The 27,655-nt window shown below is 47.5% G+C and overlaps 3 protein-coding genes across 4 annotated transcripts; 1 reads left to right on the forward strand and 2 right to left on the reverse strand.

Annotated features, from left to right (window-relative positions):
- The first annotated feature begins 11,745 nt into the window (after positions 1 to 11,745).
- LOC136528486 (probable methyltransferase PMT24) lies at positions 11,746 to 15,235 on the forward strand. Its single transcript, XM_066521451.1, has 7 exons — positions 11,746 to 13,251; positions 13,340 to 13,489; positions 13,603 to 13,873; positions 13,965 to 14,075; positions 14,198 to 14,645; positions 14,727 to 14,921; positions 15,004 to 15,235. The coding sequence occupies exons 1-7, from the start codon at positions 11,863 to 11,865 to the stop codon at positions 15,221 to 15,223; spliced, it is 2,784 nt and encodes a 927-aa protein (XP_066377548.1). The 5' UTR covers positions 11,746 to 11,862; the 3' UTR covers positions 15,224 to 15,235.
- A 484-nt stretch (positions 15,236 to 15,719) lies between these two features.
- On the reverse strand, positions 15,720 to 18,229 carry LOC136528488 (uncharacterized). Its single transcript, XM_066521452.1, has 3 exons — positions 17,791 to 18,229; positions 17,239 to 17,345; positions 15,720 to 16,461 (listed from the first exon to the last, which is right to left on the reverse strand). The coding sequence occupies exons 1-3, from the start codon at positions 18,205 to 18,207 to the stop codon at positions 15,720 to 15,722; spliced, it is 1,266 nt and encodes a 421-aa protein (XP_066377549.1). The 5' UTR covers positions 18,208 to 18,229.
- A 2,251-nt stretch (positions 18,230 to 20,480) lies between these two features.
- On the reverse strand, positions 20,481 to 25,556 carry LOC136527268 (uncharacterized). 2 transcript variants are annotated; one of them, XM_066519928.1, is made up of 4 exons: positions 22,511 to 25,556; positions 22,253 to 22,427; positions 21,904 to 21,965; positions 20,481 to 20,859 (listed from the first exon to the last, which is right to left on the reverse strand). In XM_066519928.1, exons 1-2 carry the CDS (start codon positions 25,249 to 25,251, stop codon positions 22,367 to 22,369), a joined length of 2,802 nt encoding a protein of 933 aa, XP_066376025.1. In that variant the 5' UTR covers positions 25,252 to 25,556; the 3' UTR covers positions 20,481 to 20,859; positions 21,904 to 21,965; positions 22,253 to 22,366. The 2 variants fall into 2 exon arrangements, with proteins under 2 accessions (XP_066376025.1, XP_066376024.1); XM_066519927.1 differs by having other exon boundaries at positions 22,253 to 22,430.
- Between the last annotated feature and the right edge of the window lie 2,099 nt (positions 25,557 to 27,655).

The raw sequence follows: 27,655 nt of genomic DNA on the forward strand, positions 1-27,655 counted from the left end.
GAGCACCTCAAGGGACTTAGTGTCCATGCTTATGAGTGCTTGGGAGCCCTGCATCACACATATACTTGATAGTGATCATTCGATTGTGTGAGTGAGCGATTCTAGTGCGATTGCATCGTGAGGTTGCATCGAGTGGCACTAGGTGATCGAGTTGTAAGCCGGTGGTGCTTGTTACTCTTGGAGGTTGCCACCTCCTAGACGGCTTGGTGGTGGTCTTCGTCGAAGCGCGCAAGAAGCTTGTGCGGCGCTCCGGAGAAGTGCTTGTGAGGGATATTGTGCTCGCCCCGCGGGAGCCGCGAAGAGCAACTCTAGTAAAACGTGTCATTGAGCTACCCTCACTCAAGGGGTAGGTTCTTGCGGCGCCCGACGTGCGGGCTTAGCGGGTGATGCTAATTAGCTGCCGAACCACCAAGTGAGCGGTCGACACAACGGGGACTAGCGTGTTGGCAAACACGTGAACCTCGGGAGAAAAATCATCGTGTCAACCTTGTTCTTCCTGTTGGTTTGCATCCCCATTACACAAGCTTGCAATTACTTTTATACATATTAAGCTTGTGTAGTTGCTCTTGTAATTAGATAGCTTGTGTAGCTTGCTAATTACCTTCTTGCTTGTGTAGCATAGAAGTAGCTCCCTTGCGTGGCTAATTTGGTTTTAGTAACCTTGTTAGTCACATTGCTTAGTTTGTGTAGCTAAGTATTTGCGCTCTCCAATTAAGCATTGGTTGTCTTGTTATTGAGCATTGCTAGTGAGCATCGTTAGCTTTGTGCTTTTGCTTACTAGCATGTGTAGGAGCTCCCTTGTTGCTTAAAGTACGAGTGGCATAGATTTGTGTGACCTTGCTTCTAGAATTGGTTAGGAGAGCTATAACTAGCCCGGCACCTTTGTTGCATAATTGTTTTCTTTTGCAAGGTGCTAGTGAACATATATAGTGGGGTATAGTCTTGGCTAGACCGATAGTTTTAATTCCGCACTTGTATCGGTTAGCCGACGCGATTAAGTTTTAGAAAAGACTATTCAACCCCCCCCCCTCTAGTCGCCATCTCGACCCTTCAGTCGTCGTGCGGCCGCGTTCACTGGTGGAGGATGGGCGGCGCGCGGCAGCGCTTGCGGCTGAGGATGCGGGGTGCGCGAGTTCACTGTTGGGGAGGGCGAAATAGATAAGGCAGCTGGCAATGGTGAGGAAAAAGAAAAAAAAACTGACGAGTAGACCCCACCTGTCAGTGGCTCATCCCTACTTTTGATGTCTCTAAACCAAACAGAAAACGGGTTGATCCCATCCTTTCTTAACCAAACAGAAAATGAACTCGTCCCGTCCCATAAACCAGAGGCAGGACCATCCCACTCCACCTTGTCTCCCAACCAAACGCTACCTAAGCGTACAACCGAGGAACTCCCACTATCCATCTAAATGAAAAGAGCAAAGGAACAGCAGCTACACAGCTAACCACTCCTAGGCTGTAGTTGCTCACATGACTAGTCACCTCACCTCCATCTAAATGCTTTCTGATCGGTATCAGCGGAAAACCACGGTAACCTAACCATGGGCGGGAATTAATCACAAGCTTGCAAGCTTGGAAATGGCTGTCGGCCTGCCCTTTACGCGACCTGTACGCGTAACTCCCGTTCTGATCGGACAGGACGAGAGTGAGCGAGATGGCTTCTTCTTCCTGGCTGCTGCTGTGCTCTGCAGTGGCTCGGTCAATCATGCGCCTCTTGAGTAGAAGAGGAAATCCTTCGTGCGACTTTCAGTTCCAGGCATGAGTTATTGGGCTCATGCTGCCATTTCTGGTGCTTTGTAAGTGACATGTCATTGCACTGACTACAGAGAAGAGGACGACCAACTTGCCTTTTATCCAATTTATTGCTTTTTTCTTTATTTTATTTTATTCCCGGCCCTTGCTTTCTTTGGTCTACCCCCAATATAATACCCAGTGGACAGTGTATTGTGCTCTTTCTGTCTTTCATGACTTCAAGCTGCAGGTGAGAATGAATTGTTGGATGGGAAAAATGCATACATATTTTTGGTCAAAGGCACTTCAAATGTTTGCGTGCATGCATGCGCTTCATGCCACTGTGGTACTGGCAGCTTACCAACAATTCTGTAGGCTAAAGTCCATTTTCTTAACCTCTAACAATCCATTTTGTACGGAAGTTTAATTTTCAATCTCTAAACTACGAAACCAGATACAGGACGTCCTCCAACGGTTGAAATTAGGTAGATTTAGTCGTCTAGCTGGTTTAGCTGATTTGAAAGTTGGCTTCCTATTTTCTAACAATAAAAAAATATAGTTTAATTTCAAAAATCAAAACTACTTTATTTTAATTCGGAAAACATGAAACTAGTACCATTTTTATGAAAATGTTATATATTTGTTGGTGATCTATATTAGACGCTCCTAAATTAATTTTAGGATACACATACAGTTATTTATAGAGATAAGTCAAATTCTCTTTGAAAAAACCTAGTGAACTTTAGAGCTAGCCAGTCAATTTACGAAGGCACTCCAAAAACAACCATCTTTGTCAATATACTCACACCTATGAAAATAGAGTCCATTTCTAGTAGCCCAGCTACCTAATCAATGGACCGCATATATAAACAACACATAGGATTCTTACCGCTGCACCATCATTCTCCTTGCTCTCATCTCTCTCCCTCTGTGTGTGTGTGTGCAGCCTCTAACCGCCCACCACCCATAGGTGGATTGGGTGGCGCCACAGGTCAACATTACCAGCAAAGGTAGATCCACTCACTCCCAATAGCAACGCGAGACCTCACCCTAGCTCCATGCAGCTTGCAGGGCCCACTTACTTGATGATGGCCATCGTTGTCTTTGTGGTTCAAGACGTCGTCGATATGAGCTCCTCTAGTTCATGTACACCATCCTCGATGGCATCCTTGAGACTGCTGCTACCATAGGTTGTAGTAGTGGATGGCGACAACCACAAGGAGCGCCGTCAGGGGCAAGCTGTTGCCCCCCCTGTCGTGTCAACGGGAGAAGAGGGGTGGTAGAGACCAATTTTTTTATTTTTAGCCCTTTTTTGAAAAAAAATCACAAATATGCCCCTAGAGGTAAGATTTCAAAATCTAGACCCTTAGCTCGGCGCCATCGTTGCTGGCGCCGAGCTCTTGGGCTCGAAGCAGACGTGGCGATGACATGACAGGCTGCTCGGCGCCAGTAACCCTGGCGCCGAGCTCGACGCCATAGATCCTGGCGCCAAGCTTGGCGCCGTAGTTCCTGGCGCCGAGCTCGGCGTCGTAGATCTTGGCGCCGAGCTTGGCGCCATGATCTATGGTGCCGAGGTGGTGTTTTAACCCCAGCCCCAACCTTCCTTCTGAGCCTTCTTCCTCTTGTTTCTCCTTCCTCTCGGGTTTTTTCTCTCCCCACTTCAACCTACCTCACAAATCAGCATATTGGACCTTAGAAACTTTGATTTGATCCGCAGATCTTTAAGAGCAAGGTATCCTCGCTCCTCTCCTAGTTTTTTTCGCATCGATTCGGTATATATTAGTCGAATTTTTCAACCTAAGAATCATCATTACTTAGGGTTTCATGTAATTTTTAATATTTGTATTATACCTAGGTAACCGCAGCGCATGTTGTTATGTTATGGGTTCATTGTTGTGCATAACATTAGAAACCCTAGGTTTAGGGTTTAATGTTAATTGCTTTCGGTTCTTAGAACGAAATTGGTTGTATTGTAGTTATGGTTCTCATTGACATTAATTTGTGATGTTTTGATTTTTGTTTGTTAAATTACATCCATTTTGTTAGATGCAAGAAATGTATCGGGATGAGTTTTGACGAAAACAGGGTTGTCCTCTACTAATATTTTGTTGGAATCTTGTTGTAGGACCATGAGATTTGCTTTTTCTTTCAGTGGATCGACGGTGCAGACAAGTTTGACCCTAGATACCTCCTTTTTTACGTTGGTTTAGAGAGAGACATCCACGTGAGCACTTCAAGCGGTGGGCTCCACCCCCCTAACCCCCTGCCAATGACGGCTAAGGAGAAGCACCTAGCCGCAGTTAGGCGACTGCATGTCAATTGTTGGGAAGATCACTTGTTTCATGGTCATCAAAGAAGCAAAATAGTATTACATTATCAACCGTCGAAGCCGAATATATATCCGCCGGTAGTTGTTGTGCACAAATACTTTGGATGAAGGCCACTTTGAGTGACTTTGGAATCAAGTTCAAGAAAGTGTCATTGCTATGTGACAATGAGAGTGCAATCAAGTTGACCAACAATTCGGTTCAACATGCAAGAACAAAGCACATTGATGTCCGCCACCATTTCGTAAGAGATCACCAACAAAAAGGGAACATTTGTATTGAGTGTGTAGGCACCGAAGATCAACTTACCGATATATTCACCAAGCCATTAGATGAGAAAAGGTTTTATAAGCTAAGGAATGAGTTGAACATATTGGATTTCTCAAATATGTGTTGATGAACCCCCCCTTATATGGCATGCCTCTCCTTCAAGGAATCCAAGGTAAAAGTTGATTGGAATGGCATACATCCTTGCTAAGGACATGTTTAGTGCATCTAGACATCTTTCACATTTAATAGGCTCATTCATGAAAATCAATTGAATTTGATAATTATATGGTACCACTATTGCTTCTATGCTTATTTTGATCTAGTGGTAGCATATGACATGTTTGTGGGCTTGTAAACCTAGTGTTTGATCTAGAAAATGTGCTCTAATTGTTTAACTCAATATGGTATAAGATAACCCTTATTTGAAGGTGTGAAGAAGCTTGTCCTTGGATCAAACTGAGTTAAATGTCTTTGGCAAGTATTCTAGATTGAACCAAATTTGGAAAAATGATTCTCACCCCATTGATTGACATTGATACTCTCAACCTATCTATATTTTGAACCTTTGTGGTCTTTGATGACAAAGGGGGAGAAAAATAAAGATATTAGTGATATTAGTACTATGGGGGAGAAAAACAAAGATATTAGTGTACTAAGATAGTGAAAAGACAACAAAGAGGAAGAGAAACAAAGATATAAGTGATAGGGGGAGAATTTAACATAGGGGGAGAGATATGACAAAGGAAGGGGACCAATTAAAATTTTGAGCACACAAGTAGGGGGAGCAAGCTCATGAACTTGTATGGTGCATTTGAATATGTATTTCATATGTTTGCTTGCATGGCATAAGTTTTTAGATTTCAATATCAATACTTGTGTGGTGTATGCTAGTTGTAGGGTAGAATGATAAAATAAAAAACTAGCATGCATATGTTAAGTAACTAGACTCATGCTCTCATTATAAAAACTAGACCCTTACTTCTAATGTTGATCTCATGGGGTATTCTAGTTTTTGTGTATGTCTAGTTGCTAATGATGCTAAGGATGGTATATTGGTGCACTCTGATTGGTATCACGCTTCAAAGGTCTATCCTTTATACTTTAGCATCATTTGGTAGACATTGTCTCATATATTTCCTATCTAAGCATATGTGCAAGCTATAATCCAAACTCTTAGCACATATGTAGGGGGAGCAATTGCTACCATACGGGGTTCATGAAACTTGTCCATATCCTTTTACACATGGTAAATATGCTTGGGCAAGCAACATGGATTCAATTGAATTTTAATTCATATATTTGTGTAAGGGTTGTAATCAATTACCAAAAAGGGAGAGATTGAAAGCTCTAGTTTGGTTTTGGTGAATTGATGAAACCCTAAGTGTTAACCTAGTTTGTCAAAGTGATTATGAGATAGGTAGCACTACTCCAAGTGATGAAGCAAATAAAGATCATGACATGATGATGGTAATTTCATGGTGATGGTCAAGTGCTTGGACTTGGAAAAGAAGAAAGAAATGCAAAAGGCTCAAGGTAAAGGTATAAATGGTAGGACCCTTTTTGGTTTAGTGATCGAGACACTTAGAGAGTGTGATCATATTTAGGATCGATAGCCATACTATTAAGAGGGGTGAAATTCATATCGAAATACGGTTATCAAAGTGTCACTAGATGCTCTAACTCATTCCATATGCATTTAGGATCTAGTGGAGTGCTAACACCCTTGAAAATATTTGTGAAAATATGCTAACACACATGCACAAAGATGATACACATTGTGTTTAGCACTTGGGAGCAAGGGTTTGAAACTTCACCGGTGGAGTGTTCGTCCGTAGAGTGCGGGCAGTCCGACGGTGCCACCGGGACCTATACAGAAAAGACAGGGTTTCACAGAGGTAGAGACTACAGGCTAATGAGCTTCTCAGGCTTCAGGAGCAACCTGTCTGGCTATATGAGGTTTGCTATGGTCAGACAGTGCCACCCAGATGCTCTCACGGCGGTCTTGTGCCGCCTACAGATTTGGTCTATCATTGCTTCGCAGAGCCTTTCGGCGAGGCATCGAGCAGGACACCTAGGGACCTTACTCCTATAGCCAGACTACTTGATGCTATCATGAGGAGGACCCTACTCCTGAGGATGGGATATCGTGAGGGCTTGACTTGCATTCAGTTATAGCTCCTAAACTCTTTAATGCAGCAGACTGTGTTTAATATTTGGGATCTTATTCTATCAGAGATGGAGGACACTCTTGCAGAGGGGTTCAGAGGTCACATGCAGCTGCCATATGCTTACTAGATTATATTCTTGATTCATAGGGCAGTTACAGTGAGGCCTCCTGAGATACTGGCAGAGTATAGTGGTGCTACTACATAGTTCCCTACATATAACATGACTCAGATGCTCTGCCACAGTGCAGTGAGGACACCTAGCCAACCACATCGTCGTCCAGAGGTGCCAGAGACTGCAGCCCAGTAGGATGAGACTATCAGGGGCATTGCAGCTACAGAGGAGGAGCAGTTAGATGCTCAGTAGGAGGGGATGGTCGAGAGCGACCCCAGTGACAGTTCAGATGATGACTATCAGGATATCCCTCAGATGCCTCCTCGATGTCATGACCATGAAGTCGGTATCTCCAGCTTAGCTCCACCTACACTGTAGACAGACCCCGCTCTACTTGCTATTCTTGAGCGGATGAGGCAGGATCACGCTCGCTAGACCTAGGAGACCGCAGCTACATTTGCACGGTTTCAGGCCAGACATGACGAGTTCCAGTGATAGCAGCAGGCTATACAGCAGCAGCAGCAGGCCATGCATCAACATTAGCTCCTCATGCAGCAGCAGTTACTTAGATTTATGCAGCATGAAGTTACTGCTATTGGGGCTCCACCGCCACAGCCTTCACCCTAGATCGGTCAGCCTGACACCACTTCTATTACTCCAGCTTTACAGCCAAGTGCGCTTCAGAGTTAGGGACAGCCAGCAACATAGTTTCCTTTACCTACAAAACAGGTGTCCCAGTGGTTTGCCTCGCTAGTGCCAGCCTCGTAGTTTTCACCTCTATAGACAAGCTTCATATCAGTTCAGACTTCCTCGCTGCTTGTGCCAGATACCTCAGTCTCTAGGAGCCTTGGTGCTATCTTCAATGAGTTGATAGGGTAGCCTACTCTGCCATATCTACATGTCCCTAGTCCTTCCAAAGTTTCTCCTATTACTAGGACTATAGAGATGCTTCCTTCTTTAGTTGCATCATCAGAGCCTCCTGCTACAGTCATACCTGTAGAGTCATAGGCCACACTAGTCCTTGATCCATCCTAGACCGCTTGTGGATCGCTTCTAACTACAGAGGGTCATACAGTTGGGAGCTTAGGATCAGATGATGATGGCACACAGTTCTAGCTCGCTCCTCGCACCTCAGCGCCCGACTCGTCAGCTACAGCCCCACCGACCGACCCTTAGGTTTTGGTGTTTGACGCCAAAGGAGGAGAGGGATCAAGTATGTTAGACTTAGGAGGAGCGTCATATTTAGAGGGAGCTTATCTACATTTAGCTTTTTATGTGTGATACATTTTTTATGCATTCATGTTTACTATTATGCATTGAACTACATAAGTGTGATCGTAATCGTGATATTAATGTGATAGTGATATTAATGTGATATGTGACATGTGTGCTCTCTACTTGAATTATTTATATGTCATATCACTTGGTTATGCTCATTTGTTTTGCTTCCGCGTTATACTCCGATGCAAATGAGCTCTATTTCTTGTACTCATGCTTATTTCATATCTTTTGAGTACATCATGTTGGCTTGGGTCATATAAGCTTGCCTAACTCCCTTGTTCTTATTGTCAAAAGCTTATATGAACCAAGCATGTTGAAAATCTCATATCTTTTATATACTCGAGGTTGTATTGTCATCAATCACCAAAAAGGGGGAGATTGAAAGCATCTAGGCCCCTAGTTGGGTTTTGGTGATTAATGACAATACGAGATTACTATGACTAACATATGTTTTGCAAATACAATTAAGTAAGGTCATGGTAATAACAATTGATTGGGCAATCATGGTGGTCGAGCCCCTATGATGGAAATTGTTTCAATTTTCAAAGGATGGACGACAAGGTTAAGGATAGACTAGTTCTAAGCGTCGTTTGGTGTTGAAGAGACACTTAGAGTAGTTTAGGACTTTGTTTTTCCTTTGGCCATACTATTAAGGGAGGTATGGATGGGTAGCTTGACCTAGGTGAGTCTAGTGAGTTAGGTGTGGTGCACACTTGTCAAAACTAGCACTAGGTAGCTCCTAAAAAGCCCTTAGATCAATTAGAGCAAACTTCATTCACATATGATAGTGAGTTGGAAGTGAATGGAGGGTCAAATGTTGACCGGACGCTGGTTCTGGTGTGACCGGACGCTGGCGCAGAGTCTGGTCAGTTTATTTGATCAAGGTGAAGTCATCTGGATGCGACTGGACACTGAGTGAAATGTGATCGGACACTGGGTGCTAGAGTCCGATCAACTCCAGTAAGGTTCTAGAGAGGGAGAATCCTGATCGGACGTGTTCGATCAGTGCTGACTAGACGCTGGTCAACTTTTGGCTACTGACCGGACACTGAACAGCAAAGTGACTAAACGTTGGGTTCCAGAGTCCGGTCAACATCAGTAAGGTTCCAGAGGGCAGTTTTTGTGACTAGATGTGAGAACTGACCGGAGCGTCCGGTCACCTTGACCAGAGCGTTCGGTCACCCCGTAGTGGCATATAATGGTTCGTTTTGAATGAGGGGTTATAAATACTTCCTCTATTCACTCAAGGGATCACTTTTGCTCATTCCAACAGCTGAGAAACACCCTTGAGAGTGCCAAGAAGAGCAAGGTTCTAGTGAGGTGATTGAGGTTTGAGAATCTAAGAGAGAGACCTCATTAGTAAAAGCAAGAGTAGCAAAGTGTGCATCCACCCTTCTCATTAGGCTTGTTGTGGTCAAGTGAGAGTTCGTGCTTGTTATTCTTGGTGATCGCCATCACCTAGACGGCTTGGTGGTGATTGAGAGCTTGGTGATCATCTGATGGAGCTTGTGGATGACTCAACTCAAGTTGTGAGCGGTTGTGGGTGATTTATCGTGATGGAGTATCGAAGAATCAACCCATAGCGAGCACTTGATCCTTGCGCGGATCAAGGAAGAGCTACACCCTTGCGCGGGTGCTCCAACAAGGACTAGTGGAGAGTGGCGACTCTCTGATACCACAGCAAAACATCGTCGTGTTCCTCCTTCTCTCTTTACTTTGAGCATTTAATTTGAGCAATTCAATTCTTGTGTTTATATTCATAGAATTGTCATGCTAGAGTAGGATTGGAACATAGGTTGCTAAGCTTTTGTGCGGTAGAACAATAGAAACACTTTCTAGGCATAATAGGTGAAGTGGGCTAACCGTAGGGTTTAATTATTGCAAAAAAATTTAGAATTAGTCCAATTCACTCCCCCCCCCCTCTTGGGCATCTTGACCCTTTCAGTACGCACATTGCAAATTCACAATTTTTACCTGTCCGACGACGAAGTTGTAGCGGACGTCGGGCGTGGGTCAGGTCGACGAGCTAGGCCGACGGTGGCACGGCCGGGCGCTGCAGGTGCCGGGGGCGGCGGGGGCGTGGTCGAGGACGGCGGTGGCACGCAGCGGGCGCGGCTGAGGCCAGCGGTGGCGGGCGGCCGGTCACGGTCACGACATCGGCGCGCGCGGGGCGCGGCCAAGGCGGCCGCGGGCGCGGGGACCGACGCGGTCGTGGGGTCTGGCGTGGGGCACGGCGGTCCGGCGCGGGCGGCGGCGGCGGCGGTGCGTTGCTCGAGCGAGGGAGGTGCGAGAGAGAGGGAGAGGAAGAGAGAAAGGATTGGGGCCCATACGTAAGACAGGCTCGGCGCCAGTAACCCTGGCGCCGAGCTCCTGCCATGTCACCGCTACGTCTGCTTCGAGCCAAAGAGCTCGGCTTCCGTAATGCTGGCGCCGAGACGTGTAAGCTCGATGCCAGCAACGATGACGCCGAGGTAAGGGTCCAGATTTTAAAATTTTACAGGCATATTTGTGAAAAAAATAAAAAAAATTGGTTAAAAATAAAAAATTCAGTGATAGAGACTGGTGTGTACAAGTCGTGTGTTGCATGCCAGGAACAACATCGTACCGGCTCTAAACACGAGGCGACAATATGCACATTGGAATTGGCAATGAGCTCATCAATGGGTGGCTCGGTATTGGGCCCAATGATGGGCGGTGATGTTTTTTTATTTACAAATACGGGCATTGTAGCCCGCCTATGCCATCTCTGGTTAGAAGAGACCATATCGTAGAGGCAGACATAGCTGTGGCCTTTGAAGATTGATTTTATAGTAGTGAGAGTTATTCAGAATTTATCTATTTATGTTCTTATTATTTTACTGCCTATGTAATGAAACATAAGAACATGAACAAATAAGATTAAAAATATCTACAAATTAAATATAGCACCAACAAATGGATAACATTTTAAGAAGAAATTGATATTAGATTCATATTTTTTATTTAAAGAAAATTATTTTGTTTTTATATGACATCAATTTTTATTATATTTAGAAAATTGAAAACTACCTTTGAAACCAATTAGAGGACCAAATCTGTCCACTTTCAACCCATGGAGGCGTTTGGTGCCTAATTTCATAATTCAGGGTTGGAAATAAGATTGTTGTGCAAGTTGAAGGTTGAAAATAAGCTTTTTACTTGAATAACAATTCACACCTTGAATTGGCCAAGGACTATCTTCCTTTAGATAATGGAAAACGCTAAGGAGTGCACCGGTTAATTATTTTTCTCTTGATTTTCTATAAAGATAATTTAATGTCTTATGCCGTGTGTCATTCTATATCTTTTTTCTCATTTCTTTTATGTTTGTAGGTGTGTACTGTGTTTGGTTTTTGTGGCAGTGCAATGGGACGCCTAGGTGTTTAAGATGGTGTTAAGTTTCCTCCCATCTACTTAGTATACTCATTTTGTTAACTAATCTTAACGTTTTTTTTTTACTTTTATTATATTATTATAGGCAGGAGTTTTTACGGCAACTGTTCATCATACGGCTTTTCCTTCTCTCTATCCTTTTGTTTTAGTTTTTTTTAGCAAATTTTAGTACCTGTCAAAAAAAATCCTTGGAGAAATTTTTTTTTTGGAGTAGAGACAGATGATGCGAAGGTAAAGAGCGTGAGAAGAGGAAGAAGTCGGGACCGGGAGCGGGAGGCGACGACGACGCACCATGCATGCGAGGAAACGCCACTCGCCCGCTTGTTAAGCAATGCAGCTCATGGAGGCCCCACATGTCATCCTCACGTCCGACCACCCCCGACGCGCCGGGATCACCCCATGTTCCCGGGATTACGCGTCGCGTCACTTGTGTTTGCCAAAAAAAACGAGCAAAACCTAATTAGCCATTATCCCCGCCACATCCAAACCTTTTTGGTTTCTCTAATCAATCAACTACTCTACCGCGCGCGCGCGCCAGGCGACTCCCATCTGCTACCCCTGCATGCGGGACCGATCCATGGCCGGGGGCGGCGCCCGTGGCTCGCGCGCCGGCGGCGCGAAGCGCGGCGCCGCGTCGTCCTCGGCGTCGTCGGCCGCCGCCGCGTCCGCCTGTGTCTACTACGCCACCACGGCCCTGCTCGTCGCGCTGTGCGTCGCGGGGGCCTACTTCCTCACGTCCACCTCCTCCTCCGCCGCGGCCGCCGACGGGGACGCCGCCACGGTCACCGCGTACCGCCACACCACGCGCTCCTCCTTCGCGTACGAGGTCACCAGGGAGCGGGCGGCGCCGGCGCCGCCTCGCAGGGCGGAGGCCCGAGACTTTCCCGCCGCGAGGAAGGCCGTTGGGGCCGAGGAGGAGCCGCGGCCCGACGACCAGAGCGCCGTCGCCGAGGTGGCAGCGCTGGACGACCCGCACGCCAGGTCTGACGAGGAACCTGTGTTGGACGAGGCGGCGGGTGTGGAGGAGGAGCACAGAGTCTCCGCGGCGGGCGTGGAGGATGTGAAGGGCGAGGACGGTGGCCACGTGGCCGCCGGAGACGACGAGGCCGCCAGCGCTCGCGGCGGGGAGGAGGAGGAGGAGGAGAAGGAGCGAGAAGCAGCCGTGCTGGAAGAGAGTAGCCGCGAGCAGCGAGAACAGGAGCCGGACCCGCAGCTGGAGATGCCGCACGAGCGGGCTCGGGCCGCCGTCGCTGCCGTCGAGGAGAAGAACCTGGACGGCGGCATCGAGGAGGAGAGCAACGCGGGGCAGAGGCAGCGAGAGGAGGAGCAGAGCGCGCTCGAGGAGCAGCAGGCCGCTGCTGCCGGGAACCTGCTGCGCCGGGAAGCGCAGGAGGACCCGCAGGCCGACGGCGGCGACGAAGGGACGGAGGAGGAACAACGCGGCAGGGAGCAGCCGCAGGGCGAAGAGGAGGCGCGCACGTCGTCGGTGTCAGGGTCCAGCGGAGATGCCGACGGCGGCGATGGCGACAAGCCGGCCGTGTCGGAGTCGGAGCACACGGGGGGCGCGGACGGAAATACCAGTCAGGACGACGGCGTCGCCGAGGACTCGCTCGTCGCCGAAGACCGCGCGGAGGAGCAGAAGGCGTGGGCGACGCAGGCCGACGAGTCACACCGGGAAACGGACCGCCGCGAGGAGGGCGGCGAGAACGACGGCAACGGCGGGGAGAACGGCGGCGGCGAGGAGCACGAGTGGCGGGTGTGCAACGTGAAGGCCGGCGCCGACTACATCCCGTGCCTGGACAACGAGAAGGCCATCAAGAAGCTGCGGCCGGAGAACTTCCGGCGGTACGAGCACCGGGAGCGGCACTGCCCCGACGAGGGCCCGACGTGCCTCGTCGCACTCCCCACCGGCTACCGCCGCCCCATCGAGTGGCCCAAGAGCCGAGACAGGGTACGTCCGTCCGCGTCTCTGAATCTCCATGCGGCAATGCATTGCTGACTCGTGGCCGTTCGTCGTGCCGGCGGCGACGTACGTGCAGGTATGGTACAGCAATGTCCCGCACACGAAGCTGGTGGAGGTGAAGGGCCACCAGAACTGGGTGAAGGTGAGCGGACAGTACCTGACCTTCCCCGGCGGCGGCACGCAGTTCATCCATGGCGCGCTGCACTACATCGACTTCCTGCAGCAGGTACCATGCATCACCAATGGCCAATGACCAGGCCATGGTTTGTTTGTTTGTTTCGATCGCTCCGGTAGAAAGTGTATGTAGAGTAAGGAGGTTACTCTGCGTTGTGTGGCCAGTCCGTCCGCGCCATCGCGTGGGGGAAGCACACGCGGGTGGTGCTCGACGTCGGCTGTGGCGTGGCCAGCTTCGGCGGCTACCTGTTCGAGCGCGACGTGGTGACCATGTCGTTCGCGCCCAAGGACGAGCACGAGGCGCAGGTGCAGATGGCGCTCGAGCGCGGGATCCCGGCCATCTCCGCCGTCATGGGATCCAAACGCCTGCCTTTCCCCAGCAAGTCGTTCGACCTTGTCCACTGCGCGCGGTGCCGCGTCCCATGGCACGCCGACGGTGCGCCGCGCCGCCGCCCCCATTCCACTGTGCGTCCTCCTTGTCCGAGATCCCTTGCTGACGATGCCGAGATTGCCGTGTCCCCGTGCAGGTGGCGCTCTCCTCCTGGAGCTGAACCGCGTCCTGCGCCCCGGCGGTTTCTTCGTCTGGTCCGCCACGCCGGTGTACCAGAAGCTGACGGAGGACGTCGAGATCTGGAAAGGCACGTAAAGTTCCGACCACTCGCCGCGATGCCATGCCATGGCCATGGCCATGAACCGATCGAACAGGGCCAGCTGACAGGACAGCTAAGCTAATGGAGTTTCTGCTCACCTGCACGTGCAGCAATGACGTCCCTGACGAAATCCCTGTGCTGGGAGCTGACGTCGATCAAGAAGGACCGGCTCAACGGTGTCGGGGTGGCCTTCTACCGGAAGCCGACGACGAACGAGTGCTACGATGCCAGGAAGCGGCAGCAGCCGCCGATGTGCGCCGACGACGACGACGCGAACGCGGCGTGGTACATCCGGCTCAACTCGTGCGTGCACCGCGTGCCGACGGGCCCGTCGGAGCGCGGCGCGCGGTGGCCCTCGGAGTGGCCGCGGCGGGTGCGGACGCCGCCGTACTGGCTCAACGGCTCGCAGGCCGGGGTGTACGGGAAGCCGGCGCCGGAGGACTTCACGGTGGACTACGACCACTGGTGGCGCGTCGTTGACGGGTCCTACCTCAACGGCCTGGGCATCGACTGGTCCAGGGTCAGGAACGTCATGGACATGAGAGCTGCATACGGAGGGTAATCACTGTTGCTTGCCACTGGCCATGATCAGCTCTGATAATCGTGCTGACGCCATGGCTGCCTCTCTCTCTGTCTCAGCTTCGCGGCTGCGCTCCGGGAGAAGAAGATCTGGGTGATGAACGTGGTGAACGTCGACGCGCCCGACACGCTGCCGGTCATCTTCGAGCGCGGACTGCTGGGCATCTACCATGACTGGTGCGAGTCTTTCAGCACCTACCCGAGAACCTATGACCTCCTGCACGCCGATCACCTCTTCTCCAAGATCAAAGAGAGGTCAGTGGGCAGCAACACTAGTCTGTCTGTCTCCTTCGCATCCTCTTTCTAGCTTGATGACGAACATGGCCGTCTTCTTCAGATGCGCGGTTCTGCCGGTGGTGGTGGAGGTGGACAGGATCGTTAGGCCCGGGGGCAGCATCATCGTGCGCGACGAGGCCGGCGCCGTCGGCGAGGTGGAGAAACTCCTGAGGTCGCTCCACTGGGACGTGCGGCTGACCTTCTCCAAGAACGATGAAGGGGTGATGTACGCCGAGAAGTCAGATTGGCGGCCGGAGCTGCTCGAAGAACCGTTGTTGTAATGACCACCATTTGCCCATTTCAGATCGGCAAGCAGTATGGTTCTTTTCTCTTCTTGCGTCCATCAGCATTGATAGTACTGTACATGGTTTTGTCATTGCTGCAGCAGTAGTATTTACACTATGTTCATAAGCACCAATAGAGAGAATTCTAGATTATATTATATATACATACAGCAACCGGAGAGCCTGGTGATAGTTACAAATTCCTGCTTGTGTACATTGCACGCCAGAGGTTCTATGAAATATATGGCAGCAGAACATGTGTGCAAACATGTCTGCATAAGTGCTGTCTAACAGAGCTTTCTGGAGTCTCCAAAGAAAAATTCAAGCTGTTCAAAAATATACTGATTGAATAGCAATCAAGAGGTTTAATTGTAGTACAACAATATCTTCCAATCTGTACTATAACAGGTCAAAACTTGGCACATGATGCTTCAGTTTACATCAATTGCTCCTCTCCAACTACAATAATGATAGGCGGCAGATATCAAACCTGTCAGGCATTGCTAGAGGCTAGCCCATCTAATGTTGTCTCTAGTGCACTCTCCTTTCTGTAAAGTGGTACTCTTCCACCGAGCTCCTTCAGCCTCATTACCATGTCATGCAACCATTCGAAGGTGAGTTTGTTTTGCTTATTGAGTTCCTCCCTCACTTCTGGATGCACCCTAAACCAGTCCCCCAACATCTTGTGGACATGGGATCTAACCATTCTCCATGGCACAGGGTACTGCTCACACAGCTTCAAATATTCAATCACTAGATCAGCCTGGTCCAAGCCACTATCTCCATTCTCATCACCATCTTCTTTCCATTCCTTTGTCCTGAAACCAGCAAAAAGTGCTGGATTTTCTAGAAGAGTTTCAGCTGAAAGCACACCATCAGCACCAGTATGTCCCAGGCAGTTCTTCACATCCTCCATATGGCGAATGTTTCCATTTGCAAGAACGGGTACTCTAAGTGCATCCTTCACAGCCTTGATGGCATCCCAGTCAGCTCGAAATTTCTTCCCATCCTTTTCATCTCTTGTCCGACCATGGACAGCCACAAGAGAAGCACCAGCCTCCTCAAGCATCTTTGCATAGGCTAATGTGTCTACCAGTCGTGGAAATACGCGAATCTTAACTGAGACTGGAACATGAAGATTAGCTGCTAGATTCTGCACAAGGGATTTTACGAGGGGAAGGTTGTCCATGAGAAATGCTCCATAGTTACCCCGTCTTGCAATACGCTGCGGGCAACTGCAAGGCAATATATTAACGCGATTCAGAAAAGTATGGAACCATATTTTCAAGCAATACTACATATGGGGAAATGATATATGTTAACTAGAAATGTAGCCATGGAAGATTCAACACTAGTGCTCTAAGCAAGCTAAGAAAGCAGTTAGTGGCAGATAAATTTAAAGCAGCAGGTTTTGAGTCGAGTGTGCAGAGAATGGCCTAGCATGGTGGCTTATTGTTCATCACATTAGCATCACCTGTGACCTTGTGTAGCAGTAATATCACGCTTGAGGCACCATTAACAAGGTTACTCAATGACTTTGTCCAGGACAAGGTGTCGCTATAGCTGTTTTAGGCAGTATGCTGCTATTTGTACTCACGTTCAGTTTAACCATTTTAGCCCGCTATAGCTAGATTTTAGCCTTAGGAGAACCCTACCTCTAAATGCCCATAGCTGTCTATTTATTACACTGGTCCAGGGCAGATTATTTTGTAGAGGAGTACATGATGTTTAGGGCGTACCCAGTGCAGAGAGCTCCCGCTCTGTGCGGGGTCTGGGTAAGGGTGTCAGTGGCAAGCCTTACCCTTGCCTATGCAATGTGAGGAGACCGCGACTCGAACCCGGGACCTTCCGGTCACAGGCGGTAAGACTCTACCGCTTGCACCAGGCCTACATGATGTTTATGTTAGTAAATTATTTATGCCATTCCAAAGGTGGAGTAAATTACAATCAAGCACTAGATAAGTAAATATGAAGAAAAAAACAGTGCAGCAGCTTAAGGAATTGCACATTACCCAAAATTGATATCAACATAGTCGCAATATGGTTCCACCATCTTTGCAGCTTGTAACAAAATGTCAGGATCATTGGCACAAAACTGAACAAAAAGTGGCCGGTCCTCCTGTATAAGGTGCAATGGACATTACATTCCGTGCAAGATAAATACCACTCATAACAAAAAACAAAACAAAAAAAACTCTGCAAAGTAACAGAAGAATAGACCTAGTCACGCAACTGTCGACTGAATCATGTAACTGTGAAACGACTCTAATGTACAAACAATCGTTACCAAGCATAACAGTTCTTTGTTTCACCGGTCCAAACATGGGCCTAATAATTCAGTAAATTCTGCCCATCCCGAACTATCACTTAAATCTGGAAGTGTATTAGAATCAAACTGCAAAACTGTCTAACCATATCAGCATCTACAGAAAAGCTATTATTCTAGCTGTCTGTATTGTAATGTCGAATTAAGCATAAGGCATAACACAACATCATCCACCTTAAGCTAAAATCAGACCCCAGTTGCGACGGTAGCGGGTCGGAAACTCCTAGCCACCAATTACCTTGCACGTGGTGAACTCCATGGACCTGTACTTCTCGTTCTCGGAGAAGATGCGAGAATGGAGCATGGGCGTGTACGCCGCGTCGGCGCCGTAGCGGCGGCACAGCATGCGGAAGGGGAGCTCGGAGTTGTCCACCATCGGCGCCACCAGCAGCCGCGGGGACCCCAGCCGCCTCCAGTGCGCCCACGCGCGCTCCACCCGCTCCTCCGCGGACACCGGCGGCGGCGGGAGCGGCGGGGCCGGAGCGAGGTCCTGCGCTTCTGACCCCGCGGCGCTCGCGCAGAGGTCCTCGTCAGGGTCGGCGGCCGTGGCCAGGTGAGCGGCGGCCGGGGACATGGCGGCGAGCCTAGGGTTTAGGGAGGAGCGCAGGCGGCGGCGCGGGCTCGCTAGGAGAGGCGCGAGGCGGCGCAGTGGCATGCGGTTGCGGTGGCTCCTCGGATGTGGGCTGGGTTGGGTCGGGTCGGGTCGGGTCGGGCTTTTGTCTTTGGGGCCACGTCCGGTTAGACACGACTAGCCTGCTTTTAAATGGATTTGGAAGCCAATATACCCGTCCAGAAATTTTGCATCTACATCAAAACATTATGAATTAGCGAACCGACCATAGATCAGCTGTAAGGTTTTTTTAGTAAAACCTGTCCACCTGGATTCAAATCCCCGACTTGGCGGGGTGCTCGTATTTTCTTAGATTTATTCCAGGATTTAACGGCTTTCAGTGGCCAACGACGTCCCCGTCGACAACGAGACGTCTGTGGTGACTTCGTGAATTTCAAGATCTGCTGGCTCAGTCCTTCGGAGGTGCTCATAGGCGTAGAGTTTGCGTACGTGTGTTCATAGGGATAAGCGTGCGTGCGTGTTGTGAGCATCTACGTTGTACTGTGTAAAATTCTAAAAAAACATTATGAATTAATAAGAGTCTACCTTCCTCTAAAAAAATGGATTTGGAAGCGGTTTTGTTTTTTTAAATATTGTAACTATTTGACCCTCTATTCTAAATTTCACGATGTTTTGGGCTCTCTAGATATGTATAATTTGGAATGGAGGGAGTAAATTTTTTAAATCATAGAAAATCTCTTTAAGTTCTTCAAAGTTTAAAAAAATAGAAATAGATTGGGATACAACAAATCTCATGAAAATATATCTACCGCCTTTCAAAATTTAAATTTATCTCTATAAAAAAATATTTTAAAAAGTCTATAAAATTCCGAGAACATTCTAATCGATGTCTAAATGCATTTGGCAAACTTTCCACAACAAAAAAAAAATGTAAGACACAACAATGCATGGCATTAATGTATGTTGCATCTATGCTGATTGCATCTCATATTTTTGTCGCGAGAAGTTTTTTAAAACACATTTAAACATCAATTAGAATGTCTGAGGGATTTCCTAGTTGTTTCTAGATGCCTTTCCATTTTTTCAATAGCTAAATCCAATTTTGAATCTCTCAATATTTTATTTAATCTTAATCTATCTTTATTATTTCTATTGGAAATGTTAGAGTCTTAGAGACATTTGATGTGGTTTATAAACTTTATTAAGTATTTATCGAATTTTTAACCAAAAAACACAAAACCGATAGTTAAACAATTACAATAGTTTTTTTTTCCTTTGTAAAGAAGATAAATGGTCATGGCCCATATCGGATTCGTGTTTTTTTTAGAATAAACAAGAGGAATAGCTTTTGAAGCGTGGCTCGATATGAAAGGTGAACTAAATTCGCCCAGGCTTCTAAAGAAAAGCGATTCCTTCTTTCTTTTTTGTAAGAAAGAGAGAAGAAAGACAAGTGATTCTAAAGTCCCAGACAGCACCTCACTCCGGCTTTCAGTTCCATCCATGATCTATCCAGCCATTTTTTCTGGTACACGAAAGCGAGGGCACTTTCTTTTGTGTACTCATCACCGGCGTTGGAACCAAACCCATCTGGGCCCCGTTACTCTACCTTTGAATTATCACGGCAAAGGTCTCCTAGCAGCAAAACACAGAGCCAAACGGGCCTGTTCGCTTGAACTTATCAGCTAGAATCTACAATATTTATCTCTCACAACAAATTAGTCAAGACCGACTTATCAGCCTGCTTTAATACCAGCCGAATTGGCCAGAAGCACATCTGGACAAGAGCTATCGTGGTCGGCAGTGGGCCAACGCGTTCGGCTGGCTGAAAAAACGGCTGGTGCTGATGTTGATGTTGATTTATTATGAGAAAAAAAACACTGTTATTTCGCTGAAACGGTACCGCTGATAATTTCAAGCGAACAGCGCCGATGAGATCATGCCAGAAATGCCGTGGACAATATAGCTCCGTCTATCACGCCACAAACGGCTTCCCTGTGATGTCAACTGCAACGGCAGATGGAGGACAAAAATCCACCTATATCGACAAGGCAGGAAACCGCCTACTGCAGATGTGTACTGCTTGCTTCAGTTACGGAGTACTAGGTCAGAATCGAATGAAGTGGATTGCTACTCCCGTGCAAGCAACAGCCTCTGCCTGACGAGCTGCACGTCAAGCATATTCTCTATGCACTTCACAGTTTCATTGAAAAGCTGGAGAGTAAGAGCAGGCGCAGCACAAAACGGCCGAATCATTTCTAGTGAAAAAAAAGATTTATTAGCTACTGAGACATACTGACATCGCAACTACATCTCGGGGGTCAGAAGTATCACTAAACCAACTTGTTTTTGACCGAAAAGACAGGGGGAGATCCCCGCAGTGAGCAACTTTTTTAATTAATTTAAAACAGGAGAGAGGGTCTTACATACAAATCTAGCTAAAAGCATCAAGCCAAGCACAGAAGGTTGACATAAGGTCATCCTTAAAACGAACCTAAACCAACTTGTTAATGAGGAGCCCTAGAAAAAAAAAACTTGAACAATAGGAATCTAAAAGAAATTACTACTGCACAACATACAGAACAATGACCAGTCGACTAACTTCCTTCAGCAACCGGTCTGGTGCAGTCTTCCCATAGTCTTCTGGTGTAGGGTCTGAATGCACAAACTGCAAGGGTCCCAGGGCTCATAAGGATTTCCCAAGCTCAGAGGATGGCAGGTCCTAGACATTCATAACATCTGAGGAAACAAGGGAAAACAAAGGGAAGGAAATAAGTTAGATGGCGATGATGGCAAAAGCAAAACTGCAGAAAATGCAGCTATTACATAGCAAAGTAAACTGCAATATTCTCTGATATCCAATAAGAAAAAAGAGCTTTTTGTTCAAAAATTAGGGAACAGAAAAATTGAATAGTATACTTGTTATTGTCCAACAGCACCACATGCACGCAGTAAGGCAACCTGAACCATGACTAGCGAACCATATAGATAAACTAATGGTAGAAATCACTAGACTTTGAAGCATTCGGTTGCTTCATTTCAGAAAACAGATTTCAATTTATCCAAAGTGGAATATGCCTGTTCATCAGTAATAAACAACAATTTTCATCATTTAGATATATACAACCCAGGGTTCACTGCATAGTCAAATACTATATGTGGATGCGTGCAGAGTTCAAGCATCTAAAAACAGCATAAACCCATTATTTTATGTTTCCAACTAAACATCGTCTTCAGTTAAAGAACAAATTTCATGCCTTTGCTATTTACAAGTGCCAAGCACATAAATGTTAGCATAGCAAAAAAAACTAATATATCAAGCATACCAGCATCTAAAAAACATAACACATTGATGAGTCCAATAAAGTTTAATTTATTCACTGTGGCTCCAAAAGATGGTAATGAATCTCAGTGGATTCAGTAGAGTACACATATTACAATGTGCATTGAAATGCTACATGTAAGATTTTTAATGCATAAGTGCGGCTCTGGCCTAAAAAGCTCATCACAACTAGCATGGGGGTTTGTGGCTAGTACATTACAATTCTGATGATGAGTGCATTCCCATCCAACATTACTTGTTTGGAAAATAAATAGAGATCTACAATGTTTTCTCGAACATCATATACTTGCTGGTGTGGTACAACCACACCACAATAAAGTGGGGATGGTGATACCTTTTTCATCCTCCAGACTAAATAGACGTGAATATGTAAGAAGTATGGCAAGAACAATGAGTATGCATGCTGAGAAAGGAAAACACAAAGAAGTGGGAGTACGCACCTAATGGCATATTATTGAATCCAATATACAGCACATCATCATCACTGGGAAATGGGAATCACCTGAAGAAATGGATCACATAGATTAATGCAATGTTACCGACTGCAGTCAAGAAGAACAGCGACAGTTGCAAATAATAACAAACAACAATAGACATGAGCATGAATTTTGCCTTGAACATATGAAGAATTCAAGATCAGAATCGAACTCCTAGCATTAGACAGTAAGTGATCTACTAACAATTTACATGCCAATCATAATGCTTTGCTTGATGCTCTTATAAAAGAAACTGATTTGCTCAATGCAAGAAGAATAAGGATAGGTATCTAAATAAAAATAGCATTCTTACCTGTGCATTCACAGCATCCTTTCCAGTACACCAATTTCGAAAATCTGGTGTGACAGTTGAAGAAGAAGCTGCTTGTGTGTTAGTCTGAAGATTTTCAGGAAAACTTGAGGTTTGCTAGTCTTGAGAACACATATGTTCTTGTAGAACATTATCCGTGTATTTATGTGAGGTATCACTTCTGTACAGCAAACATGTCCAGGTGTCACGGATTTTCCTCCCGCTCAAGACTACCATAGAAAGAATCTAAAAAAAACTTACATGGATTCTAGATATTCTCCTGTATTTCTGCTGGCAGACTGCTGTGCATAATCATCTTCCAGATCAATTACAGGGATTGTTTGCCGATTGCGCATATTGTGAACTCTAGCTTGTCCATCTGCAGCCTCATCTAAAATAATTTGCCCATCCTTCAAATGGTGTATATCTCCTGCATGTTGGTCTGCATCATTATTCTGAAGTATTTGCTTGCTGCTCAGATAGTAGTTATTATCCAAATCATGAGCACCCAAAGGAAAAGCCATGGGATTTGGCTCCATTTGGTGATGATCATCCGCACCATGACCTAGCAGCAACTGTTCATCGTTCACATGGTGACTATCCAGAACTTGAACAGTATTGACCTGATCTATAAGCATCTGCTCGTTCTCCATCTGTTGCTCATCCACATTTTGCTTTAGAAGCATTTTCTCATTGTTCATATGGCAATTATCTGAAGTATGCGCAGCCATACTATGATTTAGAAGTATTTCCGCATTGTCCACCAGGTGATTATCATGTGCATGCTCACCAGCCTCATTGTTCACATCATACTTCATCAAATCATGCCCATCCTCCAGTAGGTGATTATCCTCTGCATTCTCGTCTTGAACTTGATTTTCTGAAGTATCATCCTGTGCATGTTCATCGGCCCCATTGTTCAGATCATAGTTATTCAAATCAGACTCATCCTCCAACATTTGATTGGCCCCTACATGATCATCTTGACCTTGAATTTCTGAAGTATCATCGTTTGCTTGTTGGTTCACCAGACCAACTAAATCAGGCACAGAATCACAAAGATCATCTGCCGGATGACCACAAGAAATCTCAGAAACCTCACAGCCCACTGGAGTTTCAATGACATTGAGATCGAAAATTTTGTACCAAGCTGGCAGCTCTTGCTCATCCCTACTGAGATCACCGACAACAGTTTCAACTTCAGTTTGTGGAGTCTCTGTTTCATATCTTAATTCAGAGTAAGCATCGGTCACCATCAATTGTTGCGCTTGGTCATCTCTAAGACCACCAACACCAGTTTCAACCTCATCTTGTGGAGCCTCCAAGTCATACCTTACTTCAGAGCAATTATTATTCTCTGCCAATAGTTGCTCTTGTTCATCTCTATCAAGATTACCAACACGAGTTCCAAATTCACTCTGTGGAGCCTCCATCTCATACTTTACTTCAGAGCAACCATTATCCTCTCTCAATGGTTGCTCTTGTTCATCTCTATAAAGATCACTAACAGCAGTTTCAGCTCCATTTTGTGGAGTCTTCATCTCATACTTTACTTCAAAGCAACCATTATCCTCTGTCAATGGTTGCTCTTGTTCATCTCTATAAAGATCACCAACAGCAGTTTCAGCTCCATTTTGTGGAGCCTCCATTTCACACCTTGTTTCAGAGCAAACATTGTTCTCTGCCAATGGATCTACCATACATGCATCCATGTGTGCAATGCCAGTTTCCATTCCCTCCTCAGTATTGCTGAGCTGGGACTGTCTATGGACATGTTCCTCAATAGATTCAGATATATGAACATGCACATCAGACGGTTGGCTATGGGTGTCATCCATTTCATCATCATCATCATTCAAGTCAGAGGCTGCAAACTCACCATCCTCGTCTTCAGAAATCTCTTCTGCAAACTCACCGTCCTCACCTTCAGACATGCCTTTAGCATGATCCAGTCCAGCAGTCTCTGAGTCCACCTGCTTATCTTCAATAGCCACAGCTTCAACAGCACTGTCATTCATCTCCATAACCACCACTGAACTAGGAACCTTCAGCTGCCTTGGTATTTCATCAACATCCGCATTGTGCACGCCTCCATCACCAGCAGCAGCAGGAACAACGCTTGAGTCTGGCACCTTGGTGCGATCCAAATCACGAGTGCCTGCTCGCAAATCTGGATCTCTCCTGCTGCCACTGTAGTAGCTCCTGGTCCTGCTTCTGCTCCTGCTCCTACTCCTGCTTCTGCTCCTACTTCTCCTCCTTCGGTCTACTCTGCCATCAGCAGAAGCCCGGCGATCGTTATGCGAATAGGACCTTGACATTGGTGGTCTCCTCGGCTCATTGTAGTCACGTGTCCGGCGGCCGCCCCGGTCAGCATCACCGCCACCGCCATCGTTGTATTTGTGCCTCCCCTCAAAGCTGTGGCTCCTCCTGTCCCACCCCGACCTCTTGGCTTCCCTGTCGTCGTCCCACTTTGAGACACGGCCCAGGTCCCCGGCTCCACTTCCACTCCGCCGCCACCTCGGGCCGTCGTCCTCGTCTCTCTTCCTCCCGTAGCTGGAGGGAGCCGGAGCCGGAGCGGGAGCGGGAGCTGGAACCAGAGCAGGAACGGGAGCGGGGGGCTCGGGGCGGTAACTGGGATTGTGATTTGGGTCCTCCCTTGCCAGGAGAACGTGCTCGGGGAGGAGGCCTTTGGCGACCAAGTAGTGAGCGGCCAGGCGGCCGGCCTCGAGCAGGATGTCGCCGCGCAAACGCCTCTCGGCGGCAGCGGCAGCGGCGGCGACCGCGAAGCCGTTGGGGAGGGGATTCGGATTCTCCTCGTATCGCCGCGGCGGCGGCAGCTCGGAGCTGCGCCTCTTCGGCTGGGGAGGGAGCGGGTCACGCGGGCGGCGCTGGTGGCGCGGTGACGGCGGGGCCGGGGATCGGCGACGGTAGCGTCCTCCCGACGGCGGCGGCGGCGGCGGTGGCGGCGGGTCACGGCCCCGAATGCGGGACCTCGGCTGCATGGATTCTCTCCGGCCCCTGGCCCGGAGGAGATGCGCGTTCGGTGTGTCTGGTTAAATCCGGTGGGGCTCTGCCTCTCCCTTTTTCCGGGCGGTGCGATCGAGCAGCCAAGCCCCGCGTCCGTTCAGTGGCGTGCGTTCGGAGCCCGGCGAGTCGCAGATCCGGAGTCCGCGCGTCCTTTCGTGGTCCCCGCCAGCGGCGGCGGCGCGCTTGGGGTCCCGGAGGCGGCGACGAGATTTGGTGCTGCGGCTGTGTGCGAGGGTTTGGTTGCGAGTGGAGAAGGGGGGCCGACGACACACAGATAAGAGGGAGAGGACAGAGGAGGGGAGTGTGCCTCTGCCAGTCTGCCTCCTGTTTTTACTACTGGATCCACTACCACCAGCCCACCCCTCCCATTTATTACCGCTATCGTGTCCAGGAACAAACTATATCTTGTGCTTTTTACCTAATTTTCTTTCTGGGCCTGATTTAGATTGCAAATTTTTACAATCTGGACACTGTAGCATGTTTTGTTTGTATTTAATAAATTTTGTCTGATCATGGACTAACTAGGCTCAAAAGATTCATCTCGTGATTTACAACCAAACTGTGTAATTAGTTATTTTTTTACCTACATTTAATGCTCCATGCATGCATCCAAAAATTGATGTGATAGAGAGAGAGTAAAAAAACTTAGAATTTGAAGGTGATGTAAACAAGACCTATGTTATCGTTGGCGTATCAAGAACCATCTATAAAGTTAATGTTGATGTATCTAGGGAACCACCTAATATACCATCGCTATTGTGTAACCATCTGATACTATCGTTATTGTATCAGTAGGATAACAGCGAACGTAAAAACAAAAAAACATATATAAAATTACAGATTTAAGAGACATACTGTCGGGTTCATAAACCCGGGTCCCTCGGGGACCGGCTTCCACGCCAAGGCTCGGCCCAAAAGAATGGCATTTTCTTCTTCTGGACCGGCCCAAGAGTCTGAACTCAACAGACCGGAGCACTTACTTCAGGTCCTAGCCGCCATCGGCCCATCTTTCCGACCGGAGCATCTCAAGCTCATGCCAACTCTGAATGGCCTCTTCAATCAGAGCGCTGGCTTCAGACCCCGGGCGCCTTCACATGGCCTCCGCTCGAAAAGCCTGACCCGAGGACCGCCTCCAACCTTGACCCCATGTCTTCGACCGGGGTTCATAGAAAACCCTGCTCATCGCTATTCTCTGACTGGGGACCATCCGACCGGGGACGCCCGCTTGGAAAGAACCAGAAGGCGTGCGAAGAAAGGCAAGGCATGGCTCATAAGTCAAAACCACTGTACTAGAGACCATACCCTGCACGAAACAGTGCTTTACAGCCACCCTGACACAAAGTATTGTAGGGGCCGCTAGAAACTCCCATATGGTAAGCCCCCTCCGCGTGTCTCTGGACATCGATTGCGGTATGGGCTCCAGGATTTGCCATACTGAGTGAACATAGCACAGCTCCTCACATGCCACTAGGCATCCAGAAGTATTTTGCAGGTACCGGCGTCATCCTTCCTAAAGAAGATAGCTCGACCTTCCGTACACATCTGACATCCTACAGCGACATCGACAGTATCGAGGGGCTTCCACCATTATCCAGTTTTCATCACCGTAGGCAGCAAGGCTCAGAAATATCTGTACTCTCTCCCTCTCACCTGTAAAAAGCCATCCCCTTCATCTATAAAAGGGGATGCGCCCCCTCCGACGAGGGGAGATCAACTTCTTCAAGCTCAGACTTACTAGATAGACATCAACACTCCCAACCGCAGGACCACCCAGTTCCGACCGAGACCCTTCCGGTCAGAGTCTACCGAACCTCTTGTACACCCCCTTCTTCCTCCTTCTCGTTTGTACCCCCACTACAGACTTTGAGCACCTGGGCTCAGGAATAAAGTCGTCGACCGACCCCGACTGGACGTAGGGCACGTTGCCTGAACCAGTATAAATCCAGTATCATTGAGTGCTAGGCCACCTCCGATCACAACGTACAGCAAAACTACAAATATTTACTAGTTGGTCACTTTCTGCACCGACACATACCTTATACTTTCTTTGTATGTTTTTTTTTTCTTTCTATGAATCTAAGAGTTCCTGAGTATGTTGAAACTAAAAATGCTTTAGTTATGAACAATTGTTGTGTATATAGAGGATTCTTTTTACTATGAGGGTTTGGTTGCGAGGTGACAAAGAGATCTAACACACATGAGGTAAAAAAGAGTATGCGTCTTCTATTTTTACTACTAGTGTATCTAGTGCCACTCCGATATTACTATCGGCTGTGTCAGCATAGGAACCATTATTTAAACAGAAAACCATATGTAAAATTGTAGAATTGGTATGAATATATTGACTTTTAAATACCATCGCATCCTATATGTCTCATG

Source organism: Miscanthus floridulus, chromosome 19 (genome assembly GCF_019320115.1).
Source record: "Miscanthus floridulus cultivar M001 chromosome 19, ASM1932011v1, whole genome shotgun sequence".
In the NCBI taxonomy this organism is placed as follows: domain Eukaryota; kingdom Viridiplantae; phylum Streptophyta; class Magnoliopsida; order Poales; family Poaceae; genus Miscanthus; species Miscanthus floridulus.